The sequence below is a fragment of the Lepisma saccharinum genome, chromosome 24 (genome assembly GCF_977018435.1).
Source record: "Lepisma saccharinum chromosome 24, izLepSacc3.1, whole genome shotgun sequence".
Classification (NCBI taxonomy): Eukaryota; Metazoa; Arthropoda; class Insecta; order Zygentoma; family Lepismatidae; genus Lepisma; species Lepisma saccharinum.
The window spans coordinates 33885598-33911803 of NC_139252.1; the positions used below are offsets into that span (position 1 = coordinate 33885598).

A 26206-nucleotide genomic window follows, 5' to 3' on the forward strand; every position below is an offset into this window, starting at 1 on the left:
GCCTGCCAAACATGACTTCTCGCTTGAGCTAGCGCGGTGGTTCGCGGATTCGCCTACAGGCGGCGTGGCAGGCGCACACGAGCGATCGCGCGCGACGTAGCTTGTGTACTGTGTGCTGTTGCGCTCCCTCTCTCCCGAAGTTTCTTGCTCCCCTTCCCCTCCCCGGCTCCCCTCCGCCCCCCTCCGATTCTTGCCCCCTTCAGAGAAGCATGGAGCTTGTCTGTCTCTCACTTGCGATCGCACCACGCCGCTTCGTTCGTCGTTCCCGCCTACCACCTCCTCTCGCTCCGCGTAGCGATCACATGCCCACCGCGAGAGGGTTGAGGCTCCTGTCATTGGTTGACGCGCATCACGTGACCGCGAAGAAATGGTCAGATTTTCGCTATCAATTCCCGGATAAAGTTTCAGCTTCGGTTCGGCGGTACGTTTGACATGAGAGTTCTTTTGCCGGGGCACCCACCCCTCCCCCCGCCGGTACGAGAAAGAAGCCCTGAAAGGTACGCTTGTTGCCCCCTCCTCCTCCCCTCCCCCCGCACCTGTGTAGCCGACACACACCACGCAATCTGACATTTCTTAACTGAAGGAAGGAGTGATAGGCGCCCGTATGAGTTGTGAGGTGCGTTGACGTGGTACCACAAACCCGTGCGCGTGTAAACAGCACATGCAAACGCCGGTTACAGTGTAGTGAGAAGTTTTTGGTGTGTGCGCGTGTAGCTTACCCGCTGACAAATGTGAAAAAAAAAATCGTAGAGAAATATGAGGACAATGGTCAACCCGGACCATGTCCGCAGCCGTGACAGTGTCCATGTGCTCGATATAGTTGACGGTGACGGAATGTCAACTCGACAAGTGTCAAGAATATCATCTTCGTTGGCACCGCATGCTGGGAGACACAAGCCGAATGAAAGATAAACACCCAACGGAGGATCAACAATACGTCCAGGCCAAACCAGAGGTGGGCGACTGGTTCGTCGGACCCATGGAAGGTGCTGCATGCGAAACCGGGTTCATCAACAGTCAACCATCGATGGCGGAGTTCATGACGGCCTTGCCGCATCTCAATGACCCCCTGCACAGGCCAAATCCCGCCCTGAGCCCGCCGGCAATGCCCGGTGGGCCTCAGACCTACCCGGGACTCGAAGGTGCGGAGCGAGGGATGCACGGCCATGGACCTAACAACCCCCACGTCCCAGGGGGTCAGCAACCACCTCCAGGAGTGAATGTTCCCGAGTACCCATGGATGAAGGAGAAGAAAACTACAAGGAAAAGTAACCAACAAGGTAAGATACGATAATTAGGGTCAACAAGACAAAAACTTCAAATTACACCATGTACAAACATGCACATCCTAGATATTCTTTGTGGTACTCTAAGTCAATTTCTAGAAAATATGCTCCAAAACAGTTGCACTCCGACTGGTTGGAGATGTGCGGTACGTAAACCAAAAGAAAAAAAAATCATATATTGAATATAGAATGATAACAGGTTCTTTCCGCCAAGACAGCACTTTCAAAAATATTAGACTATCCTATGAATAACAATCCTTGCAAAACAGGCTTTAGGCTGCAGAGTACATTCTAAGTGACTTCTGTATTGGCGTATGACCTGTGCTCATATCTTCTTCATGATAAACATTTTTCGTTGCCATGTCTACAATTCGCATCATAGTTGTTTGTACAGATATTAGTGGTACACCTGACCACAACAGACATGGTAGAAGTTTGCACACACAAAAAAGCATTGTCCTACTTTGATGCGCTACATAACTTGTAAACCGGCTCTCTGGCTGATGCAACCTTTAAAACAAAGCCGTCTACAATAATATTGCGGGAATAGTGTCAGTCAAACAATTCGAAACAGAATAACAAAAGTTTGGTTATTTTCTATTTGGCCGATTGATACAACCAGACATTCTTGTTTGTTTATTACAGAGTTATTAGCCGAACTTCTTATGCTATTGAGTTCATGAATCAGGTCACACAAGAACCTTACAGTGTTAGGAGAGATAATAGTGTACTGTACTTAATGAGAAGATATAAATTCTTTTATATTTTATCCAGTAGCAGGTATACTGCCAGAAAAAAATATACTGAAAAAAAAACCGCAATGTTTTTCAAGCTTTATTTGCAAGAAATTTCTTAGTGACACTAAAAAATTGAGCACAAGAAGATATCTTGCAAACAAGTCTTCAAAATTCGGGTAATCGCACTATCTGCAACAACTTGATCAACGAATTACGTCAGTCATTTTAGTGAAATAATGCAATGCTGTTGCCTACAACTTTTGGAAAAGGGCATTACTAGAAAAAGCAAAGCTTTGCCAACTATGTATACAAAGAATTTGTTTGTGGCTGCAATGGCATTTCTAAGAAACAAAGATTCCCAAAAATGCACTTCTCCAGTTCGTTTGGTTTCAGTGCAAGGCGCGGTGAGCCTAAGACAAAAAAAGTGTGTTACGCATATTAACAAGATATCCACCCAACTAAAACTATTACCCAAGAACTTTCTTGATCCTTTGTTCGAAATCCCTTACCACGCCGAAATTGAGGGTGAAGAGAAATGGACCTATTCGTTTTCTACGTCTCTTTATTGTCTCTTTTTGAACTTCTCACTTTATCCTTTCTTTCTGAACAAGGACGAGGGAGCGGGGTGAATCTATGGGATTTTTATAGCATAATATCGCCGGCGTTTACTGTCCTTTTTGTACACAACCCCCCCGGCATCATCCCTTCGATGATAGTTCACTTCCAGCCTCCCCATCCTTTTCACCCTTGTCATGCAGCATCGTGTTACGAGTGGCCATAACTCATGTCAGAGCCTCGGCTCCCTTATTGCTTTGGTTCTGGGCCACCCCTTACCCCCGCAGAACTTTTATGCCCTCCGCCAAGGCATACATACCAACACCGCGGGTTTGAGAACAAGTCGTAAAATTTTCTATTGAGTGCTGAGTTGCAGATTGTCTAGGAGACAGCAAAACAAGTGTTACCCTCCCCCCCGTCTTTTCCGCAAATTGTATGTGCAATCTTTCTAACCCGACAATGCCGCCGGGATGTGTGTATATCCTATTCTCGTGTACTCGAGTGATGTTAATAGCCTTCTAATAGCGCGGTCGGACAAGCAGCTATAAATATTATGAGCTTCCACGACGTATAAATCAAAAATTTCACAACATATAACCATTTCCTCGTTGAGCATCCGTCATGTCAATAATAATCCGACTTGTACCCGACTGACCGTGGTAGTAGTGTGCATGTTATTTATCTATGAACAAGCAATGCAATTAGCCAAACTTTATGACAATAACGCAAGTCTGATATGTTCTGGCTAATGTAAGCAGTTCAAACTGACAATAACTGCGTCAAGACACGCGTATTTTCATGTAAGTGATATTAATAGCTTAGCAATAGCGTGGTTATAATTATTATGAGCTTGAACGATACGTAGATCACAACATATAATCATTTCCTCTTAGAGCACCCACCAAATCAACAATAATCAGACTTTCAGTACTAGACAGACCGTGGCAGTAACGCGTGTGTGCTATTTTTTCCCGAGTGAAAGCAATACAACTACGTGAGCTTTACGACAATAACGCAAGTCTGGCTAATATTTTCTGGCTTATATAGTCAGTTTTAACTGACAATAACTGCGTTTAGACACTCACACTTTTGGAGTGTACATTATTTTTTCATAAAGGGTTTAGAAATGACTACATGAAACTGATCATCCAAATAATTAATCAGTATACATTAAAATAATTAATAATTATTTAATGACAGTACAACGTTCTCGCACAAACAAAACCCGAAAGTATCATCGCAAATTTTAAGCACTTTTTGTGCATAAATGACACAGTTAAATGTGTAATTCTGCTTGCTTTGAAATTGTTGAGATTTCCGAAATTTATGCATTTCTACTGCAGCGAACTTAGTGGTTGGAACTAAATAAGTTACAAGAGTTACTTTTTCCAGTAATTGTAACCAGTTCCCCCTTTCAGGTGACGAGTAACGAAATTAATAGTTATTTTTACAGCTATTGATCTGTACGTTTCAACAGTAATGAGCAAAGCGATGATTTGCTAACAAAATAGAAATTAAGTTCTAATCCATTTCATTAAGTTTCATCCGTTAACAGATTTAGAAAATAAAAGGGTCGAGAATCAAGAAACGAATGTCTCTCGAATGACCATCTCGAACGCCCATAAGTGGGGTAAGCGTCAACAATATACACATTTGTCACCTGATGTTTTCAGGTATAAGGATTTACTTCAAAATTTTCTTATCACGTTATTTTCATATTTCTACATATGACGTTTATTACAAAAATTAATGAAAATTGGTGCAAATTTTAGATAGACATCAGCAATCAGAGAACAATCCGCTTGCAGATCATACACGCTGTACAAGGTATATTTAATAATCTAGAATAAAGTAACTTTTCAAACATTTACAAACACACACATATTTTTGTGTCAAGATATACTTTGGAATCCGTGTGGTTCTTCTTAATGATCCACGTAACTTTAACAAGAAAATCATTTCACATCTATACTATATCGTGTAGCATTAATCAGAAATAAATTTCTCTTTGACAATTACATTTTCTCACTGCAAAACATAAATATTAGTTACTTTGTTACTTAATTGTTAAATATTTATGCATCGAGAACAAAAATGCATACCTTAATCCCGCATAAAACTGCTAACAATTTACTGGCAATTTTTTATTGATGACCGAATGCACATTTATGAATGTTTTACAATCTTGTTTTAGGTTTCACATGTTCTCGGACGTTTTTATTTTTGGCGATGATTACTATTATCATCATTACCGAGTTAAAATTCTAAAATTATTGCTAAAAATGCATTCGATCTAGTTCCTAAGATTAAGGGAGAACCCCGAATGTGTCCCAATAACAATGCTCTGAAAAATTGCAACCTAATATTACAATGTGTGTAAGCAGTGTGAAACTTAAGAATGTTAAACATACACAGAACACAGTGTGTCAACTGACACCAAAAACTACATATGTATTTTTAAATATTGACTAAAATGCGCAAAATTATTATTATCCAATCAGATCCATTAAAATATGTTCGCTCCGCGAGAAACGGTAACAGCCGATTTCGACGATCAGACATAATTATTTCATACATATTTTATTTTGTCAATTAATGCACATAAAATGTATAATGTTTTATTTCTATGAATGTGCGCATATGAATTCGACGTTCATCCACATATATTTCAGATGCACAAATGTTTATGTACACCGCCTTGTATAAAACTTGTATGCTGTAATCTTTGTCACTTCTTGAAGAAATCATTTGGGCACGATTTATTCTTGTATGTAGCTAAACTCTCTACGCACCGAACTAAAAGTGCATCATATTCGACCAATGCAATTTTTAACGCATTGATTGACAGTTAAATTTGCAATATTAGTCTCTTTCAAATGACCGGGTCCGATTTTCGTAACTGACGCATTTCTTGTCAAATTACACACCACATGTGCGTTTCCATACATAATAAGTTAATGGATATTGTATTAAAAATAAAGGTAATTTGTTAGCAATTCTTACATAACGAATTGGTGATAATATTGTTACTGGGAAATTACGTAAATATTGTTATATTGCCAATGCGTGCAATGACTGCCGCCAACGGTAAATACTATTATCGACCAATTTCTTGAAATAGACGTGCAGAATAACCTGTTACTGTCAAATCTTTCTGTTCTTACTGTTCGAAGTATTTACATAAAACATTGAATTCCAGCCAATAACTATATTTTCAAAGACACTCTGGAAGTGGACGTGCAAATAAAAATAATAAATTGTTAACAGCTAAATCTTTGTGTACTTGTTCGAAAAAATGACAAAGCATTCAATTTCAGTTGTTAGCTACACTTTTATCGGAAGATAATTTTGAAATCGATGTACAAGTCATCTGTTCATCTGCTAAATCTTTCTGTTGTTATAGTTTGAAATAATGGTATAAATATTCAATTCCAGTCAGTATATATAATGGAGTGAGTGTGTGTGTGATGACAATGTCTAAAATTATATCGTGAATTATTCACACATGTAAAAAGTTACATACAAAACTGAAAATTAATCAAAGCAAGCTTGTTTAATTTATTGTTTACGGACACAGTTTTACTGCAATAAACTGAATAGAAACTGAAGAATGTCTCATTTGATGTGGTTTTCTGTAGTGTTTATCCTGATATGAGCATTCTATCCACTTCAATGATTTACGGAGTAAAAAAGCGTGCGTTTTGTACTTCGAAATGATATCCCTTGAGTTTTGTGTTAACCTATTTGATGTACCTTGAATGCATATGAAAAATTTATCGAAATGAGGAGTCATATAATGTATTGGATTATCCGCTCGATATCCAAGGAGAAACACGCCTTAATATTTCATATGCTTCAATTGTAAATTTAATCCGCTTTGCGATTAATAATGTGCGTTTCGCTGTGGTTTTTTATGTACACAATTTGTGAACTTATAACAGCTGTACGAGTCAATAATATTGCTCCAATATTCTGTGAAGTAATGTTTACGAAAGAAGGAATAAAAAAGGACAAGATTCGTTATTTATCATCGCTTTTCTACCTCTCTACGTCTATAAATCGCGACGATGAGAATGGATGATCATTGCTTGAAACAGATGAAGCAATTGAAACATACATGCTACGTCTGGGGCTTGAACCCAGAATCTCCAGGCGTGAGATTGCGAGTCAGAATATACTCGATAATCTGTGCGGCAGAAATTAATAAATCATCAAGACAATACACTATAAGTAATATGAATTTTCGTTGTTAAGGGTGTGAAAGATATTCTGCAAATTTCTCATGAATGTTGATTGAAAACATTTTGAAAATTTGTTTCGGAAATATAATTAACCTTTTAAAATATTGCGCGCATTGCAAATATAAACACAATACTCGCTAAACCTATTATTTGTACATCGTGATGTACTAAGTTCAATATTTGTAAAATTTTGACTATTCTTAGTTTTAATTCATGAAGGTGCGTGTTATATTGTTCGATTTGGTTTAGTTCACTTTCGCTTTTCTGTCATTTTTGGCTAATCGTGAAAATATGGATGAGTGATGAGATGATGAAATTGATGAAGAGACATTCACAAATAACACCCATGTCCAACCCGGGACCCCAGGCGTCGCAGCGCGTTGTGCTAAACACTCCTCCACAGAGGTGCGGCTCTACATGCTTTATGCATTTTCTAAAATTTTAATTGGTGCATTTACAGGGCAAAAATTCAAGGGGAGGAGGTGCCCAATATCTCTGGCAAATTTTCATCCTTCTCCCTGAGGAAAATTTTATCATCAATACATTTTAGTTACATATATTTCTATGTATTTGTATGTAAACTTGTTCATGAATCAAGTTTCGTGCTTTCGAATACCAATGAAATTGTAGACAACACATGCGACTGAAACCTGTATATATTTTATTAATAGATGTAATGTAAGAAACTCAAAGGATGGAAAAATCGGCAACATTTCCATGCTTCTTGTTTCTTCGTTCTCATATTAGACAAGATCATGAAGCTGATTAAATGTCTTTATGAATTTGTGTGTAAAAATGTGACAAATAATAATTTACATTTAATAATCCTTCAAAACAAACTGAACGTGTTGTAAAACAGAACAGAAATGTACAGAAAATGAACAATCAGAAGATCCAATTGCAGAACAGTGAAAACTTGGGGAAGTATATTTGTATGGTAAGGGAAACGAATGATTTGTTATGTGGTTTTGACATTATTTTAAAAATATACTCACATAATCCAAAACGTGTCAATTTACACAAATTTCCATTAATTTCCTTGACTCCAAATATAAAATGCTAATGGAACACTTTAGGTGCATCAAAGTACACAAAGAAATGCATGAATGGGTACTTATTAGATTCTCTTCGTAATGCAATAAAAATGCATTTCAAAGAAACTGTATCAATTGATGCACCAAAATACATCAACCTTGATTCGATGCATTTCGAATTTTGCTTATAGTTACTCTTGCTAATAATAATAATAATAATAATAATAATAATAATAATAATAATGTGCATTTATCGGTAAATTTGTTGCAAAATATGGGGAATATGTTTCCACACCTGAAACCAGCACCATATCCTCTTCCTCTCCAAGAAAAAATGTTAATATTCGCACTGTTCCCCCGCAGTGTGGAATTATTTCTACATGAAAACCAGTGTAGTATACTTTGAATCAACGAAAGGATGATTATGAAGAAACGACGCTATCCGTTACATCACCGCGGCCGTTACCTTTTATCTTATTCCCGTACGGTAAATCTGGAATTCTGCCACAAGTTTCGCAGCTGTACACAGAGAAGTAAATGCAGTTTAAACCAACACATTCATGAGTGTGTGCTTGTACGCTGTCGGTCAATATTTCTGTTACCGTGTACATATTTTCAGTCAGTAACGAAAGTGAAATTTCAAGGTACTTAAAATCCTAAATATTTGCCGGTCTTGTTACATTTGTCATTTTCTTATTCTGATTGGTTAATCGCGATAATAAGGAGTAAATTGATGGCGGGACGCTTAGTGCTGAGACCAGGATTCAAACCCAGAACATTCCGTAGTGAGATATCGAGCGTGCTGAAGCACCGTAATATTTTCAAGAAACCGTAAGAAAACAAATATTTACATTTTCTGTGTAAAGTAATTGCTATGACGCAAAAAGTAATCTGAAAATGTTGGTTCAAGTTTTTCGTATACATTTTTGCATGTATTGAGACTATATATTTTTAAATTCTTTCGGTTTCTGTGGCTTTACACACATTAATTTTATTTTTTAAAAATGATTCAGAATAATATTTGAACAGCTGAAATTTGTCTTAATTGTTAGTGTACTTTGTATACTTCTAGCGTTTGTTAGCCTCATTCATGTCATAATGATAATAAAATAACATGCATGCATTTCTTCGCAGTATTCGATCCCAGAACATGTTCTTTCACGACGTTTTATGCTTATAATTAAACCACTAGTAACAACTACGGTAAGGAAATAGGCAATACATTAAATAAAACAAATAGAGGAACAAATTCTATAGATGGAATAGTGCACCTAAATACATCAAGATCGATTGTAGGAGAATGCAACTATGAAACGAACATCAAAACGATGCTTCGACCGAAGTAAAAAAATGCACCAATATCTTTAATTATTTGTATCCGTATCTATTTCCATATTTTTTGGTATTTGCGATTTTGTGCCTTTCAAATTTATCACAGGGGACATTTAATAATCTATACACACACGATTGTAATAAAAATAAATAAATAAAGAATGATATAGGTGTCATTGGTCGAACCATTGAAATTGTAGAAAATCTAGCCTCGTGAATGATTGAAGTTCAGAATTTCTAATGTTAGCACATTGATCGCTTAATTGTAATGGACGAATTATTGTTCATTTGTTTGTTAAATCGTGAGCATAAAAAAGCATATTGTGAAAATGTAAAATAATTAGTGATGTTACGGATTTTTACATATTTTACGTAATGCTCACTTGCTGCAATGCGGTTTATTACCCATCACATTGTAATATACAGTAATTTTATGGGAATTTCACAGGCAATTTGAACGTCGTAAAACAGCGGTGGCTGCTCCATAAAAATGAACATTTCGTGTTATTATCGTAATTCTAAAAAATGTCCGAGTGAGAATAGGCGATTAATATTTTCAGGTTTACACACACAAGTTCTTACAGTACTGCAGGGAAATTGTAGAAAACTGAAACATAGATTTTTATTTCGTACTCAGTGTTGAGAATACTTACTGTAATATTCATGAAAAAATTCCACACCTAAAAGTATCAGAAGTTTCCGTTTACCCGTGGTAAAATAAAATGCATTGCTCTTACATTCAGAATAATAATACTTAAATTGTGTAAGACTTACGTAGCACTACTTTTCATCCATGTCAAATAGAATAATATCATGTTTCGTGTAAACACACACACATACATTTCATACAAGACTATTATATCGTTCATACATTCACGAGTCTCAATTAGATAGTACTAATAGGCTATAGAAAAATTATGATTGTTGTCGAACAGAGGATAAATAAACACTCGTTAAATAAACTGCATGAAAGATGCAAATTCAAACATATGTTGATTGACGTTTACTATACTAGGAAGGTTATAGCTCTATTATTTCATACTGTGAAATACATAAATTATTTTAGTAGAATCTTCCATAATATAACAAAATTATTTCGACAGTTACAATGCAATTTATGAACGTCAGTGATTTATGTATGATTTCCTTGTTTATTGTGTACATCTAAGTTACGTAACGTATAAAATCAGTTAAAGACTGATATAATTCATGGCGACGAAAAAACTTACAATTATTGATTTTTCTTTCAGTAATCATGGTATCTTGTTTTGCCAAGTGATCATCTTTACAAACGAGACATTTTGCAAACAAATATCACAACGAGCACAGCATAAAATAAATTACAATGCTCATTTGAAGATTAACAAAAGGTATTCGAAATACATCAAAGCAAATTTGTTGCACTTCTGGTGCATCTAGCGACAGAAATGAAATGTGTAATTTTGATTTCTCTAAGCAATCTCTAAAGGACAGTATCCAATGTGAGAAACATGAATTTTTAATGTATCAAACGGATAAATACACACTTTTTGATTTTTTTCTGGATTTCTTTATGAACCTTAGTGCACTATAAGTATCAGTATTTTATGCACTTTAATGTGTTACTAAATTTAAAAAAATGTCAACTGACACATATTGGGTTATGCGCCCATACGTGTTCTAAAAATATAATTTTTATCGTTCAAATAGGATAAAATATATGGTTCCCATTTTAATATTAGATAAACCAAGTTTGGAAATTTATAGAGATATAATATTTAGATATTTTACTTTTTCTAACCTCTTATTAGATCTCGATTTTTCCCTATCGGAGTAGTCATTTTTTTTAAAAAATAAAACATTTGGATTCGAGGAGCAAATTCTGAAACTATAGATCTACTTAGAATTCCTCGTAGAGCATTAGGAGAATCTTTGTGTGGACTCTACTCTTGAGGTCCTAGAGTTAATGAAATTCTAAAAATATCTAATTGTGTAGGATTTAGAGTTTTAGCATTCCTCTTCAAAACGAGGGGATCCAAGAATCTAACAAACAATTTTATATGTTCTTATTTCCGAATTATATGTATTCGGAATATTTTTCTGGTAATCTCTATCAGACACGGTATTGATTACTGATAAATGTCGGAAACACGAGAAGACAAATCAATAATTATCACCAAGAGACTAGATCAAGGGAAATTACACAATGGTGAAATTCTAAAACCAAGGGTCTTGGCGCCATACTAGTAACCACTACACCATAAAGGCTGGCACAAACACTCTGCATACATTACACACTATTTTAAGACCAGAGTTTATTAGCATTTTACCTCAGAGAATTCATATTCTAGACACGTAGATGTTCTTTTTTTAATTGCATTAACTCTAGGACATCTTGGGTGATATTTTGAATCTCAACCACGAGTTGGCATTACTGTGTCAAATGTTCTTCCTCTTCTTTAATAATAACGTAACTTAATAGTTTAATTACAATATTTCGTGGTAATAGTCATTTCGTTTCTATTCAAGAAAGTGTTGCTAAATTATACATATATTGACGTGCCAATCAATGACAGGAACAAAATTTCCCATCATTTCACAGAATTAATGTAGAAAGGTTTAAATTTCAGTTACTATTCATGTAAATATATAATACTTACATCATTTGTTATTAGTTTTGAAAGGTTTAGGGAATTAATAATTTTGAGAAATTCATTTTACTCCATGATTTGTAAGATATTTCTTGCATGGATTTGAGCAGGTGAAATTGTCGTTTATGTAAATGACGTCAAGGTTTGATAACGCATACCAGCACATAGCGGTGCCTCGACACTAAAGAACAGACATGGGAAGGCAGATGATCATTTTGTAAATAGTCTACAAAGAATCCATTACAATTCAGAAACATTTAAAGTTCTATGGAAGTATAGGAAATACACTAGACTTAATAAACCTTCTAGGTATATTGGATCATAAACCTTTGGATCATAAACCTTTTGATCCAATATATCTAGACAATTTCACCTGCTCAAATCGATGCAAGAAAAAACCCTACAAATCATGGAGTAAAATGAATTTCTCAAAATTATTAATTCCCTAAACCTTTCTAAACTAATAACAAATGATGCAAGTATTATATGAAAGGAAGTTTGATTGTAAACAGCACGTAATTACCCATTTGCAAGATGAATAAGTACACATTATTACGTTGATTTCTTAAATTCCTATTCATTGCTGTCACTGTAACTAATTTTATTTTGGGTTGATAGAACCCTAGCACCTACATTCTATGAATGTTAAATAATAAAAAGTTATGTGTTTATTAGAAAAAAATTGTTGATGTTTCCTACAGCACCATAAATTTGATTATCTCTTATCTTAATCAGCATAATTACAAAGAAAATTACTTTGCAATTCCATGTTTATCTTGAAAACAAAAGGTTAAAATAATTTCAACATATTTTATAGAAGTTTCTTTTATCTCGCTTTATAAATGTATTTTTTTAAAAAATTTCAGATCTTCTAACCTGGCACTTAAATTTATAGTTAATTCTAGATAAGGCTTATTGTTCATTACTAGTTGGTGAATTTTTTATGAATTCATGGATTTATCTTTATGAAAATTCATATGGCTTACAAAAATTATAGTATGTGTAAATGCACATTTGAACAGTTAGAACCTACTTGAGTGCTTACAATTGTACACATTGCACACAAAACTCAAAACGTGTCAAATTACACAAAAATTCATATTATTCTCCACTTCAATAACCGTCTGCACACAGAACTCGAAATGAAATCAAGATTCATGCACTTTTGATTAATAACGTGTAATTTTGGTTCCTTCGAAATAATCGTGTCTGATCATTTCAATTGATGCATTTTCAGTGCATCACATGGAACAGCAGCTGATCAAAGCTATCCTTCGAAGCATTTCTTCGCTGAATTTTGATGCTCTAAAAGCAGTATATTAGTGTTGCCAACGAGACGAGACTTTGGCCTGTCTCGTCTCGTGGAAATGATGTCTCGTCTCGAAAATATTCGTTTGTCTCGGACAACATGATCAATCTCGTCTCGTCTCGAATTTTTAAAAGCCTGTCCCGTCTCGTCCCGTGGGCAACACTACAGTATATGCATTTTAATGTATTATTGAAGTAAAAAACTTACACATATTTGTGTCAATTGACATATTTTCGGTGCTAGATATGCAAAAATGATATAGATAAATGCATCCACTGCACAGATGAAATAGAAAATATTTCAAATAAACCAAAATGCATGTTTCTGTCCATAATTTTATTCTGATGCATTTCGACTTGTATGCGAGTATAATATTACACGGGCAATAAGAGCTTTAGGGTGTTCGGCCTTACATTACATTGCATGCTTTTTTGTGTTCGGGGGGGGGGGGGAGGCAGGAGAGAGGAATGTGCGATTTCGTAGCGATTGGTCGTAAAGTTATCCTGAAAACAAGCCATTTCATAGCCACCTAGTTGAGAGACCAAAATTTGGTACATTTTTTTTTTTAAACTTAGCACATAAAACATCACGAAAACAATACTACGGCAGACGTTACTATTAAAACACCAAGGATGCTTTTTTTTTAATAGTCTAAAGATTATCTTCAAATGTCTTAGTTACCTTTTCACTTTTCCAGTTTTATTGCATTTTCAGGGAACAGTTTGGCAAATATTAGTGCATATTTGGTCATTTTAAGCTCATAATTCTCACATTAATAATATTATTTATTTATTTATTTATCTATTTATGCTTTGCACTTCTACAGAGGATTGAACCTCCAATTACAGAAGGCGTACACTGTGTTTGATTAATACAATAGAAATTACATGAAAATATACAAACACATATTCATTCATTCACGTACAATACATATAACATACAACATACGTAACACATGAGATATATATACACACTTATCTACATACATTTAGGCAAGAGGTTTATACGTAATTTACAAGTATTGTACAATGTAAATGGTAACATTTATATTAAACATTCTATATTCTATCCGAGTTTCGTTTTCTATAGCACTGATTCTATTATTCTTTTATATCTGTCAAATGGAAGTGAAAAATCTACACATTGGTTGTTTGCAACAAGGCTATTGTAACTGTGACACATTCTATTTATTGGTGAGTTTCTATATTTCTGAGTTTTTGGAATTTTAAAAGTTAGAATATTGTCTAACTACTTGTTGCAGCTAGATCAGTTATTGTTCAATAGCATATCAATTCATTATACAGCGTGTCCACAATGAGACTCCAACATTTTGAAAGTCTACAACTTTTTCATTTTAAATTGTACAGCTGTGATTCCGGAAGCAGCAGAAGCAGGAACTCAAAAAGTTTATGTGGTAACGTTTTAGTGCCCGCAATAGCCGTAGTGGCGCTGCAGCACTCGATTGTTTGAAAATGGAGATTCTAAACGAGCGTGCACAGGTTCATTCGAAAGGATTCCACAGATGTCAGTAAGACAAGCAGTGAAGAACTGTGTGAACTGTCGACCGTTTCATACCAAGTTCTCTCGCTGCTTGTCTTACTGACGTCTGTGGACTCCTTTCGAATGACCTCCGCACATTTTCTACAAGCTGTTCCTGGATTCCGGGTTTACCACCACAGTGTCCTTTCAAAACATTGCCGGTCGCCAAAAACTGATCACACCACTTCTTTATAGTCGTGAATGTCGGAGGATCCTTATTGTACACACGACGAAAGTTTCGTTGCACTTGAATAAGTGATTTCGTTTCTGCACACCACCACACAACCTGTGCACGCTCGTTTGGAATCTCAATTTTCAAACAATCGAGTGCTGCAGCGCCACTACGGCTATTGCGCACACTAAAACGTTACCACATAAACTTTTTGAGTTTCTGCTTCTGCTGCTTCCGGAATCACAGCTGTACAATTTAAAATGAAAAAGTTGTAGACTTTCAAAACGTTGGAGTCGCATTGTGGACACGCTGTATACTTATGTAACCAAGGTGAGTTACAAATGTTACGAGAGAAAATGTGAAAGTCAATTTCCTTAATTTTCAAACTCAACTGCTCGTTATTGAACATATATACTGAAGAATTAAGAAACAAGCCTCAAAGATAAGTAGACGAGAGTTCAATACCAAGAAATCACCTTTATACACTGTAAGCCGTTTTCCTAAAATATACAGTCTGCCTGTTAATGTACAAAAACGGAACAGTCATATATTTTTCTTGCATTCATATCGTCATTTCTCCGTGTTGCGGCTACAATTAGAAGTAAACATGGTGTCGGTATCCGCTTGGAATATTAAACACAGACACACACACACATGTACATGTTATATAAAATATATAGATATAGATAGGGGTAGAAAAGAAAAAGCTAATTCAGGTGCTAGCCCCTTTTTCTCAAGAACCAACTTTTTACCTTTTTCCAGGCAAATTTGGTTTAAGAAAGCCATTAATCCAGCCAAGACACGATTTGAAATATGATCTTAAAACATTTAATGTAATAATTAATACAAGATTGGATTAGAAGTAATTAATTCTTGCACCAGAAAAATATTACAATGACATGTTTATTATTGATTTAATAATACGTGCGATACAGAAAACACAAACATAAAAAACACATATAGTACTCGTTATTTTAAAATAAAGTTAGTGGAAATTTCCCTGTATTTTTCTACCTCTGGATATAGAGTACAGTAACGAGACATGAGAAAAAACTTTCAAATTTAAATTTAAATATTTTATCTTGCAAAACTGCAGTTGTGTGCACCATAAATATATATTTTTTAAAAAGATAATCATTAAAATTACATAATTTCGGTTAACTTTGTAATAGTAGTTAATACTTAAAAAAATGATATTATTGTCATGTATTATGCTAATTGGACGGTAGCGGAAACTGACGGTTTTAGACTGTCATTCTTCCAATTTTATTACTATGTAGCCATACATTTCATGTAGTCAAGACAAGATAATACAATACAAAATATATTACCTTTGGGCTCTTATTATTCATCAAGATTGAATGTACAGTTTTTCTTACATGAATTATTGTGTACGTAATTCGAGAGGGTAAGTAAATAGAGGCGCTCGCAGCGACAGTCCACAGTTTACACTGTTCAACAGTTCCACGTACATATTTAATCCGTTCAATAAAAATCTGTATAAAATCTGTTTGGCAATGTGAATTGACAGATGGAAGGAGCTTCATAGCAATACCAATATTGAATTTGTAGGACTACCCAATACTAAGAAAAAAAGTTGTTTCGCAAAATTGATAAGAACGGTTTTTTGGTAAATTTAAAAAATCTGAAAATTAAGAATCGTGTTTAAAAACTTTTTGCCTGCACCGTAGTAAAATTTCATCATGATCACACCACCAGTTTTTTATTTATAGAATGTCAAAGAGAGCGAAAGTTTACAAAACTAAAAGAAACGGTACCTTTTCTTATTCTCAAGACGATAAAAAATAGAAGGCATACTCGAAAAAAAAAAAAAGTGGTTAGCATAGATTAACGCAGAATGGAATAAGCTAAATTTTGATGTAACTCGTTTTTATGTAGGTCCACTGGTTAATTTTTAATTGGAGTCCAAACTCGTGTACCCATAATTGTTGATCCGACAGTAGATCCTGAAATGCTCGCTTTCCAGAAAGGTGTTATGTGTGTTGCCTAACTCTGAGGATACATTAACAAATTTTCAATGGCAACTTCTTCCACCGCAGTAGAAATAGGGAACACACACAAGACACTGTAATCCAAGAAGCCATTGATCAATCAAGGGATTCCTATTTGTTTATCAGGTGTGAAAACATGTATTTCAACTATAATATAATACAATTCACACAATACTTTGCAAAATGGTTAATGTAAAAAGTAGGCAAACATTGTCTTTGAAGGAAATAGGATCCGTGGTGGACTAAGGGACCCATGTTTTAATGTTTTACCAATTTTTGCACAATTCATCAAAGTGTAGATAATATGTAACAATTATTATTTAATTCGATTTTTCTTGTTGTTGGATTATCGTTAGATTCATTTGTGCGTAAAAATCTTGCATACTGGAAACTAGAGTGAATCATTATGAAGCATGATTTATAAAGAGTTCCCTTAATCAGTTCTGCAAAGAGGCCCAAAGCTGTTGGTACATATTAATCGTCTATTAACATTATCGACCTGTAAATATCAAGTAGATACAGTCCCTATTAGCCTATTTATGTTAAACTTTATATTCTTTGGCAATCTGGAAAGGTCATTACCGAAATATTGCTATTTGATGTTGCTCGAAGTTTTTTTTAGTTCGTTGCAGTTTCAAGATATCATCCCTTTTCTGTTACTTATCTCTTTTGTTATATCCGCCAATGTGACACAATATATTAAAAATTTACCCCCTCTAGGATTGACTTCGCCCCCCTACAAAAAATTCCTGGCTACGCCATTTCTATTGCTGATGACTGTACATTGCACAGTGGTTCGGATCCCACTTTAAACTATAGGCAGGGTCAGCCAGGAACCTTATTGTCAGAGGCCATTCCATTGTCACGAGCGGGACACGCTGACTACATTTTTTATATTAAAGTAACTAATTTACTGATAGTAAAGCAACATTTTCTTACAGTTTCTGCAATGAAATATGAAACTTAACACTGTTGATTAAACATAGCTACCCTTAAAATAGTTTCCCAGATTTGTAGCTATAAGTGAATAATTTTGTGTCACTGGTGGGACAGACGAAACACTGCCTCTTCACTTATAAAAAAATTATTTTAATTTCTGTGAATTGTCAAATGATGAAAAATAAATTATTTAAGACGAAGGGAGAAGGTAATTGGTATCATAGGTGGGACATAATACAAAACACAAGTACATCAAAAAGTTAAAATAAACGAACATTATGTAAAATACCTTCTAACTTAATTATGTAAAATATGTTACGCAAATAATAATTTTACATTGTTCATTCACAAGATAGGATAAAGTTACAGTTTAAAAATTGAGGTTCAGGGAAACTTTGATGTGGAATTCCCCTCAGGGATATTATATCTAGCTGGGGAAGGGGCATCTCTGAACAAAACAAGTTTACTTTGAATTAATAGAATGGATTCATCTTCATGTTTAGAATAATGATTATATTGCATGAGCTGCAAAACGTAGGTCATCCTAAAATTGCTGTGTGAGACAAATGCTTTTTTTTCAGACCTTTGGCAATAAATTACGATAATGTTGATTACTGCAGAAAGCATGGGAGTGTAAAGAAGTTATTAGAACTAATGATACGAAGAAGCGCGTAAATACCGAAAGAGGCACTAGGTTTTGTATTAAAGTATAAAAATGCATTCCAGTACTATTGTGAGATTTAGTGAAGGCTTTAATTCCTCTTTATGCATTGAAAAATCATAGGATGAGAAGTTTCCTTCATGAATTTGCACTAGCATTTGGTGGATCGTCTTTCTCTTAATGCACTTGAAGGATATCAATTTCTCTAGAACATAAACAACAATCCTGTCAATTGACGCATTTTAGTGTGTAATATACGATGCATTTTTTCTTACGAACCCTTGCAGTTTCCTCACAACCTAACCAATAGAGATCTCAATTGATTGCAGCACCCTCAATCGGCAGCAGAAGGAAATTCGCAAAGCGATCAAACCAAGACGAAACATCCAATACCATGCTGTGGACCTTTACTGCTACGAGGGGTCGCCTCGCTTCCCCCGAACACCACGGGGGGAGGGGGGGGGGGTAGCCCCGAGTGAGTTATGGGCCTGCGGCTTGATGTCAAGTCTCAGGCCAATCACCAGGGTCAATTTACAGATCATTCTTGCGGGCCTCGCGCCTGGGAGAACGTTATTCATCTGTTTGTTCGCCCGTTCCCGTTACAATGGCTCGAATGCGCTTGTCATTTATTTTGAGTGTCGGCGGACAAAGTAGTTGTTGGTTAAGATACAAAAAGAAATAACACGTGCGCAACAATGCTTCTCGTTACATACATGAAAACGGAAAACATACGACAAACAATAAGATGTTTTACTTCACGGTATAAACCACATCTTCAGCGTGTAGATCGAAGATATTACGTATCAATGGATCAATTCTTGATCTTTGTTGCAGTACGACAACAGTTATCTTATGACGCAGGCAGGCACGTATCTAGAAATATAGGGGGAAGGGTCCGAACCAACTCTCCCAGAAATAATAATAATAATGTTTAAATTAAAACAATTAAATTATAATTAAAATAAATATTAATTAAAATGTGTAAATTTATTAATATTGCAAGACAAGGAAATTAATGTGAAATAGATAAAAAATTGAATATTTATTGAATAATAAAAAAGGATGTTCCTGATTAATATTTTTTATGCAAGTTTTCATAATTAGTAGTGTGCATAAATCTTTTTTGGAACTGTCCTTCAAAGCAGTATAATCACAATATAATAATCCTTGTCTTCCAAGTTGATAGGAAGTAAATAACCATTGATTATACAGCAACAAATGCTAAAAAGTACATTTTCATATTTTTATTTTAGTACTCGGTATGTCTTTCGTGGGGGAACGTACCCCCTGGAAACCCCCTAAATACGTCCTTGGATGCAGCGTTTTTACTCATTTTGCAAAGCGAAGTTGTAAGACTTTTCAAGCCTTGGAGAAAAATTGCATTATACAAGTGCAGTATTAGATGAAGGGGGACAAGTAGATGTAATATATACTGATTTCTCAGAAGCTTTCGACACAGTAGACCATGACGTAATACTGAGTAAAATTGGTAGATTTAATTTCTCACTCATGGCTTCGTACCTAATGAACAGGCTCCTCATCTGATTGATTCTTGCAAAGTCTTGTTTTCAGACGATTTAAAGTTCTATAAAAGAATAACAAGTGCAGACGATTGTACCTCCTTACAACGCGACATAAATAGGTTGAGTGTGTGGTGTTCATATAACACTTTCCCTAAATGTTAAAAAATGTTCCTCTGTTACATACACCAAGCAAAAGACGCCTGTAGATTATCAGTATAAAATAAATAATGTTAACCTTAAAAAAGCGGAAAAGGCAAGAGATCTAGGAATACTTTTTGATTCTAAATTAACGTTCACTTATATCTGGTAAGCGAAGAGTACAAGCTTGTTGGATTTATTATTCGCACGGACAGGGGCTTCAGAAGTACACAAACATTAAAAATATTATATTACTCTCTAGTGAGTACAAACCTCGAATTTGGTTCTGTTATATAATAGAACACAGAAGTTTAAGAACATACCGCAAATTTAGAACGTGTACAGTCAAAATTATTGCGATACATGAAATTCAAACTCGAAGGCGAATACCCCAGGTACGAATCATGTACTAACTTAATAGAGCAATTTCATATGGACAGACTTGACCACAGAAGGACGGGCCAAGGCCTTATGTTGCTTTGGAAATTTTTCAACGGCAAACTCCGATCTCCTCTGTGGCTTTCACAATTCAAAATACGCATTCCGAACATTAAGACACGACCCAAACATGAAACATGTGAACAAAGCGCGAACAAATATCATGAAATGTCACCTATTTATGGAATGAGTGCGGTCTACAATGCTATAGAGAAACAGAATAAAAGCATCAATTTGTTCACAGTGTCATATTCACAATTCAAGAAAACAGTTATGAATACATTGTCTAGAAAAACAAATGGAAATAAGTTATGAAAATCTACAGTATTGTTATTCTATGTATTCTATAAGAAATTGTACTAGTATAATATGGACTCTGTAAATTGGTGTAAACCTGCCGAGTTCAATAATAAATAAATAAGTATCCATTTCAAAGGTATTTCTAGGTTTCTATGTATCTTTTCAGACTATATAATCGTTTAACATGTTAATAAATAAATGTTGCCGTCCACTTTGTACGTTAATCACATTTATCATTCAATATTGTTAGAAATAATAATAACTAAAATGTAATCATTTTGGAGGACAAAGTAAAATGTGTTTGTTTCAAAACCTGAAAAAGAAAACTATTGTCTTTCCATAACTTTTACATGTTTTCAATCATTTTTATACAGTTATAGAGCCATTGCCAATATAGGACTCGTTCAATACCAAACCCTATCTATCACCAATGTGAAAGTGATGTAATGTATAGCTAACTAACAAGGAAAGTACAATTTTTATTCTAAATTGAGGCACTGAGAATAATAACGACAGATCCCAACCGACCTCGAATTTTGAGATACAAGTATTACGGTATACTGCTGCCACCTACCTTTCATATATTGAAGTATCAAAAGAATTGGGATATGCCACCTTTAAAATTCGTCCGTAAGGAGAATGAAAATATTATGTGTAAAAATGACATATCCCAACTGTGTGTGCTTTTGTTTATGTCCGCTACGAGTTCGGTGACGTTGTAGACAATATGCCAAAGGTGGATATTACATATCACTGTGTCACATGGCATTCCTTAACTTATTTGGTATTACCTACCCTACGTCATTACCTTCTTTTTCGGAGATTCTGGCATAACAACACACTCAGTCAGGACTGTGCGAGGTAAGTGGTTTATGTGTTTTAAACATTACGTTACCTAGTAAGGCTATGTTTTACATTGCTTGTTTACATTCGACGTATGTTTTACTGATTTTGGCCGATTTCAAAGCAAGAAAAGATCTTACGCGTCCTTTATTTAAATTGCGATTACACCTCTGAACATTAGAAAAGTGCTGCAACTTTCCTGATTCAACTTGCGTGTTTCAACGTTTGTTGGATTGGATTGATTTGGTGTTTTAAGTCCACTTTATGCACATTAAGGCTAATCGGGACTGGACCTACAGTTTAAAGTGGGATCCGAACCACTTGTACCTCCACCGGGTATCGAACCCGGGACCCCTTGATTACAAGGCGACGACGCTATTTCAACGTTTGTCTGGCGATGTGAAGGACACATTGTTTTTACAGTTGTATGACCTTGGTGATTATACGAAGCAGAATGCCTATTTGTTTAATTTTATCGTGAAAAATGAACCTCGAAAGGCATACAAAATGGACAGAATAATCAGAGACGAAAGTAGGCGCAAGTTTACCTATAAGTATCATGTTACGGTGAAGTGAAATTCCAGCTTCCTCTGAATAAAGAAACTCCTGCGTACGGTAGGGACATGAGTTGCATGGTGTTCGGTTGGGTTCTTTCTTGTACATAAAGTTTTACCCCATTTTTTCACTTGTGTATATTTTTTCCTAGTACACAACACAAAATCTGTGAAACTACGTATTAACCACAATGATTCAAGACTTTGTAGATAAACTTGAAAAACCATATTTAAAAGAACCTAACAAATAACGTCATAATGTTAAAAGTCTCCTGAGTTTTGAAATGAATTTTTCTCAAAATGAACTTTGGTTGGGATCTGCCGTTATTATTCTGAGCGCCTCAATTGTTAGAATATGTTTCTTTGGTTCTAGAAACATTTTTATGAAAATCATCTTTTTATTCTGTTTAAGTAATCATTGATGAAACGATTTACTTCTATAAAAATATGAGATTCTGTATAGGTACGAACGCTGTTTTTAATTACAGTTAGATGTTAACTAAAGCAATATATTTACGTGTTTACTCAGGATCAAATATTTTCTTCCCAAACTAACTATTTTGGCATTCTCACAGTTTAAGAAATCGGTTTAATCCTTTTCCTTTGACAATAGTATGGTACACATGTATTTGTGGAACGTAGTACATTTTCAGGCAAACCACATACACAGTTGTAAGCTTTAAAATTACTAGTTTTCCATGCAACAAATGTTGAAATAAATGGGAATCCTTTCTTACTGAGCAACAATACGGCAGTAATGACAGCGGAAGGATACACGCAATGCCCGTGAAATAACTCGATGAGTAATACGATTCGATCACAAGTAATTACTCGGTTTTGACTAAATCCTTTTAAGAGTGAAACCAAACTAATGTAGTGTTCTTCGATTCAATTTCGCTACTAGAGATGGCGGGCGTAAATATCGGAGTGTGTGAGACTATTGTAGTTTCATATGTAACAAATCTTAGCATCATGATGCACAAATATGTGGTATTAATTATGGTTATAAATGCAATTGTGCAGTAAGCCGTTCATGTAAGTGTTAATGCATTCATGTGCTAATTTCTTCAGCTCTTGCTTGTAATATTGGAATATGTGGTACTTAATTATGGTTATAATCTCAATTGTGTAGTAAGCTGTTCAGTTCAGGACACCCACATACAAGTACTAATTTATTTCAACTCTTACTCGTAAAATTGAAAAATTAACATTGTCAAGTTAGAAACTGATTTACAATACATGACTTTCTGCTTGTAGAGTCCAGTGTATAATTTTGAACACATAAATCTTTACATGTTTTCTTTAATCATTAAATGAGTTATATGAAAAAGTTCCTGTCAGAATATGTGTGTGTTATCAACAATCTGAAGTATCGCAAGATTATTTCGTTTATGTGGGCTCAAGGATGGCTGCTAACATTCAATTTTCTTCTTCTATCTGCCTCTGTTTCTCAATTTTTCTTTCTATCTTGGATGGGCCAACACTATTTCAAGATGCATAAAGAAGCCCAAAATAAATTCAACTGATAGGTACACTATACATGTTAAATCACGAGTTCTGAACAATCTTTGTTATGAACATTAGAACGACTCAGAAGCGGTTATGCATTTGCCGATCAAGCTAATAGCTGTAGCCTACGAGTCGAAATGTTGCACAAAATAATCGCATTACGTGGATCAGAAACATACCGTCATGCGTGTCTGATGTCATTAGTTAATTAGTTAATTATAGTTACGATATAAATATGGCAAATGCAGAAGTGACATTATTAATTGAATTATGGAAATTAATACACGCAGTTATATCCCAGTAAGGGACAACAGCAGTGAACAATAATTTTTACTGATCAGTATATTATATTAGCGTTGATACCATCACGAACATTAAATTGGAGAGTAGTATGTGCTATCTAATGGATAAAATCACTTGATTTTAAATACTTTTCACAATTTGAGATAACAAAGTTATAAACCTTGATAAAGAACGACTCTTAATAATTACACATGACGTCGAAGTGATAATTAATAACTTATAAGTTATAGAATATATTTGTAATACAAGACAGAATGTCTAACATATACCTTGCATGTTATTGCTCACCTTGTTTGGATTTAAAAATGTAACTTTCATAAAATTTCGACCTTTAAATAAATTGCCACCTCTTGATATTTAACTGAACTATCATTCCTCTATTTATAAAGTGAATCCTTCATCAATAAATGCTCATAAAGTTATTTCGCTTATTGTAGATGAGATAATTTATGTTCTCATTTAATATTGAAAATGATGGTGCACGGTTTTGCAGAGTCATTTGCTTGAAGCTACAGTCTGCATGTATGCATTTTTATAGTGAATAATGTGTTTAGTTCTCTGTGTGAAGATAAAGAGGCAAATATGACTAAGAATAAAGGGCACTGAAGAAAGTGTTTATTCTAAAATTTTCAGCATTAATTTAAGCAACGATATAGTGTGTTGTAGGGAGGAAAATAATAAACTTTCCAGGTCCTCGTACTGAGTAATATATGACACAATTTGTGCTTCATTTTACTTTTATGCGGAAAGGGTTTAGTTGACAGGATTGAAAATCTGAATTGTTGTTTTAAGTCCACTTTATGAACAGAAAGCTAATCGGGACTGGGCCTACAGTTTAAAGTGGGATCCTTCGAACCACTATGTGCCTCCACCGGGTATCGAACCCGGGACCCGTTGATTACAAGGCGACGACGTTACCACTACGTCATCGGGGATTCTAAAATTTACATCTCTGTCCAAAGGGGGGGGGGGCTAATCCCTGCTTTTTTACATTTTTGTGCAAATTGGCACACTGTGCACACACAAAAACTAAATGCATCAAATCTATTTGATGCATCAGAAGATCATCGATGTACACTAAAGTGTGTTTTTTGGCCTTTGCCAAGAATCGGGTTTACAGTTGGATGTATTTTTGCGCATCATTTGCAAAGGTAACGCCAAGGTGCATCATTATGATGCAAGTGAGTGTTTCTATGTCGACCTGTACTCTAATACATCAACTGATGCGATTCATATGCATTTTTCTGGATGGTTTGAGCTGTAGACTTCATGCATTTTTTGTTTCAACTAATGCATTCACTTTTCTGCCGGTAGAGGTAAAACACAAACGACATGCTTCTGACAAGAAGGATGCAATAGAAGCGCCAAGGTGACACCAAGGTGCAGAGATGAGGCGAAGAGTATTGAGGTGAACAAACCATATTTGGAAGGAGAACATGACGACCATTTTAACCTTGAGATTATGTATATGCCCTACCAAGCTGATGCCAGTCATGAAATCTCGTCTTGCAGCAATTTTCGTTACGTACCAATTAAAGCCCCGCCTCCATTTATCTTTTATTATCAAGGAACTATTTTTTTTCGGTAGTGCATATAAAGTCGAGAGAATTCTCTGAAGCTTAATTGAGCTCAGCAGCTTACCGTGCCACTTACCAGACCGTGAACTAATAATTACCGCAGTGAATGGTAAATCGGTCTCCCGCTGATATAGAGGAAATGGTCAGTGTGTGTGGTGAAGAACGTCATACACCAACAACAATTTGCTCAATCTAGCTTTCTTTAGAATCAATCTAGTATGTTCTTAGTAGTGTATTTCCAGGAAATGCTTGTTTTTCTATGAACTTATGTACTTACGTGTTTCTACACTGTTAAGAAATGACAGTAACAAGTAACTAAATCAATATTAACGCGTTCTTTCCCTAGGCTTTGCAAAATCAACTGGTTTGGCATTCTAACAGTGTAATAAAACTTACTAATCCTTTTCTTATGATTATAGTCTGTCACATTCATTTGTAGATACAGGCAAAGTATGTAAACTCTTCTATACTTTAAAATTATCATGTTTTCAAAAAGGTGCAAAAAAAATGGTGCTGATAAAGTGCCTTTATTCAATGCTCTCTTTTTCTGCGCCTTCTGTATATAATGCGCGCG

At 35.1% G+C, this 26206-nt stretch overlaps 1 protein-coding gene across 1 annotated transcript in view; it reads left to right on the forward strand.

Annotated features, from left to right (window-relative positions):
* The first annotated feature begins 468 nt into the window (after positions 1-468).
* The window catches only part of pb (homeobox proposcipedia), a 232587-nt gene continuing 206849 nt past the window's right edge, over positions 469-26206 (forward strand). The window contains exon 1 of the mRNA XM_083111106.1: positions 469-1280. Within this exon, the coding sequence (XP_082967232.1) occupies positions 881-1280 (400 nt within the window). The 5' untranslated portion in view covers positions 469-880. The remainder of the gene's footprint in view (positions 1281-26206) is intronic.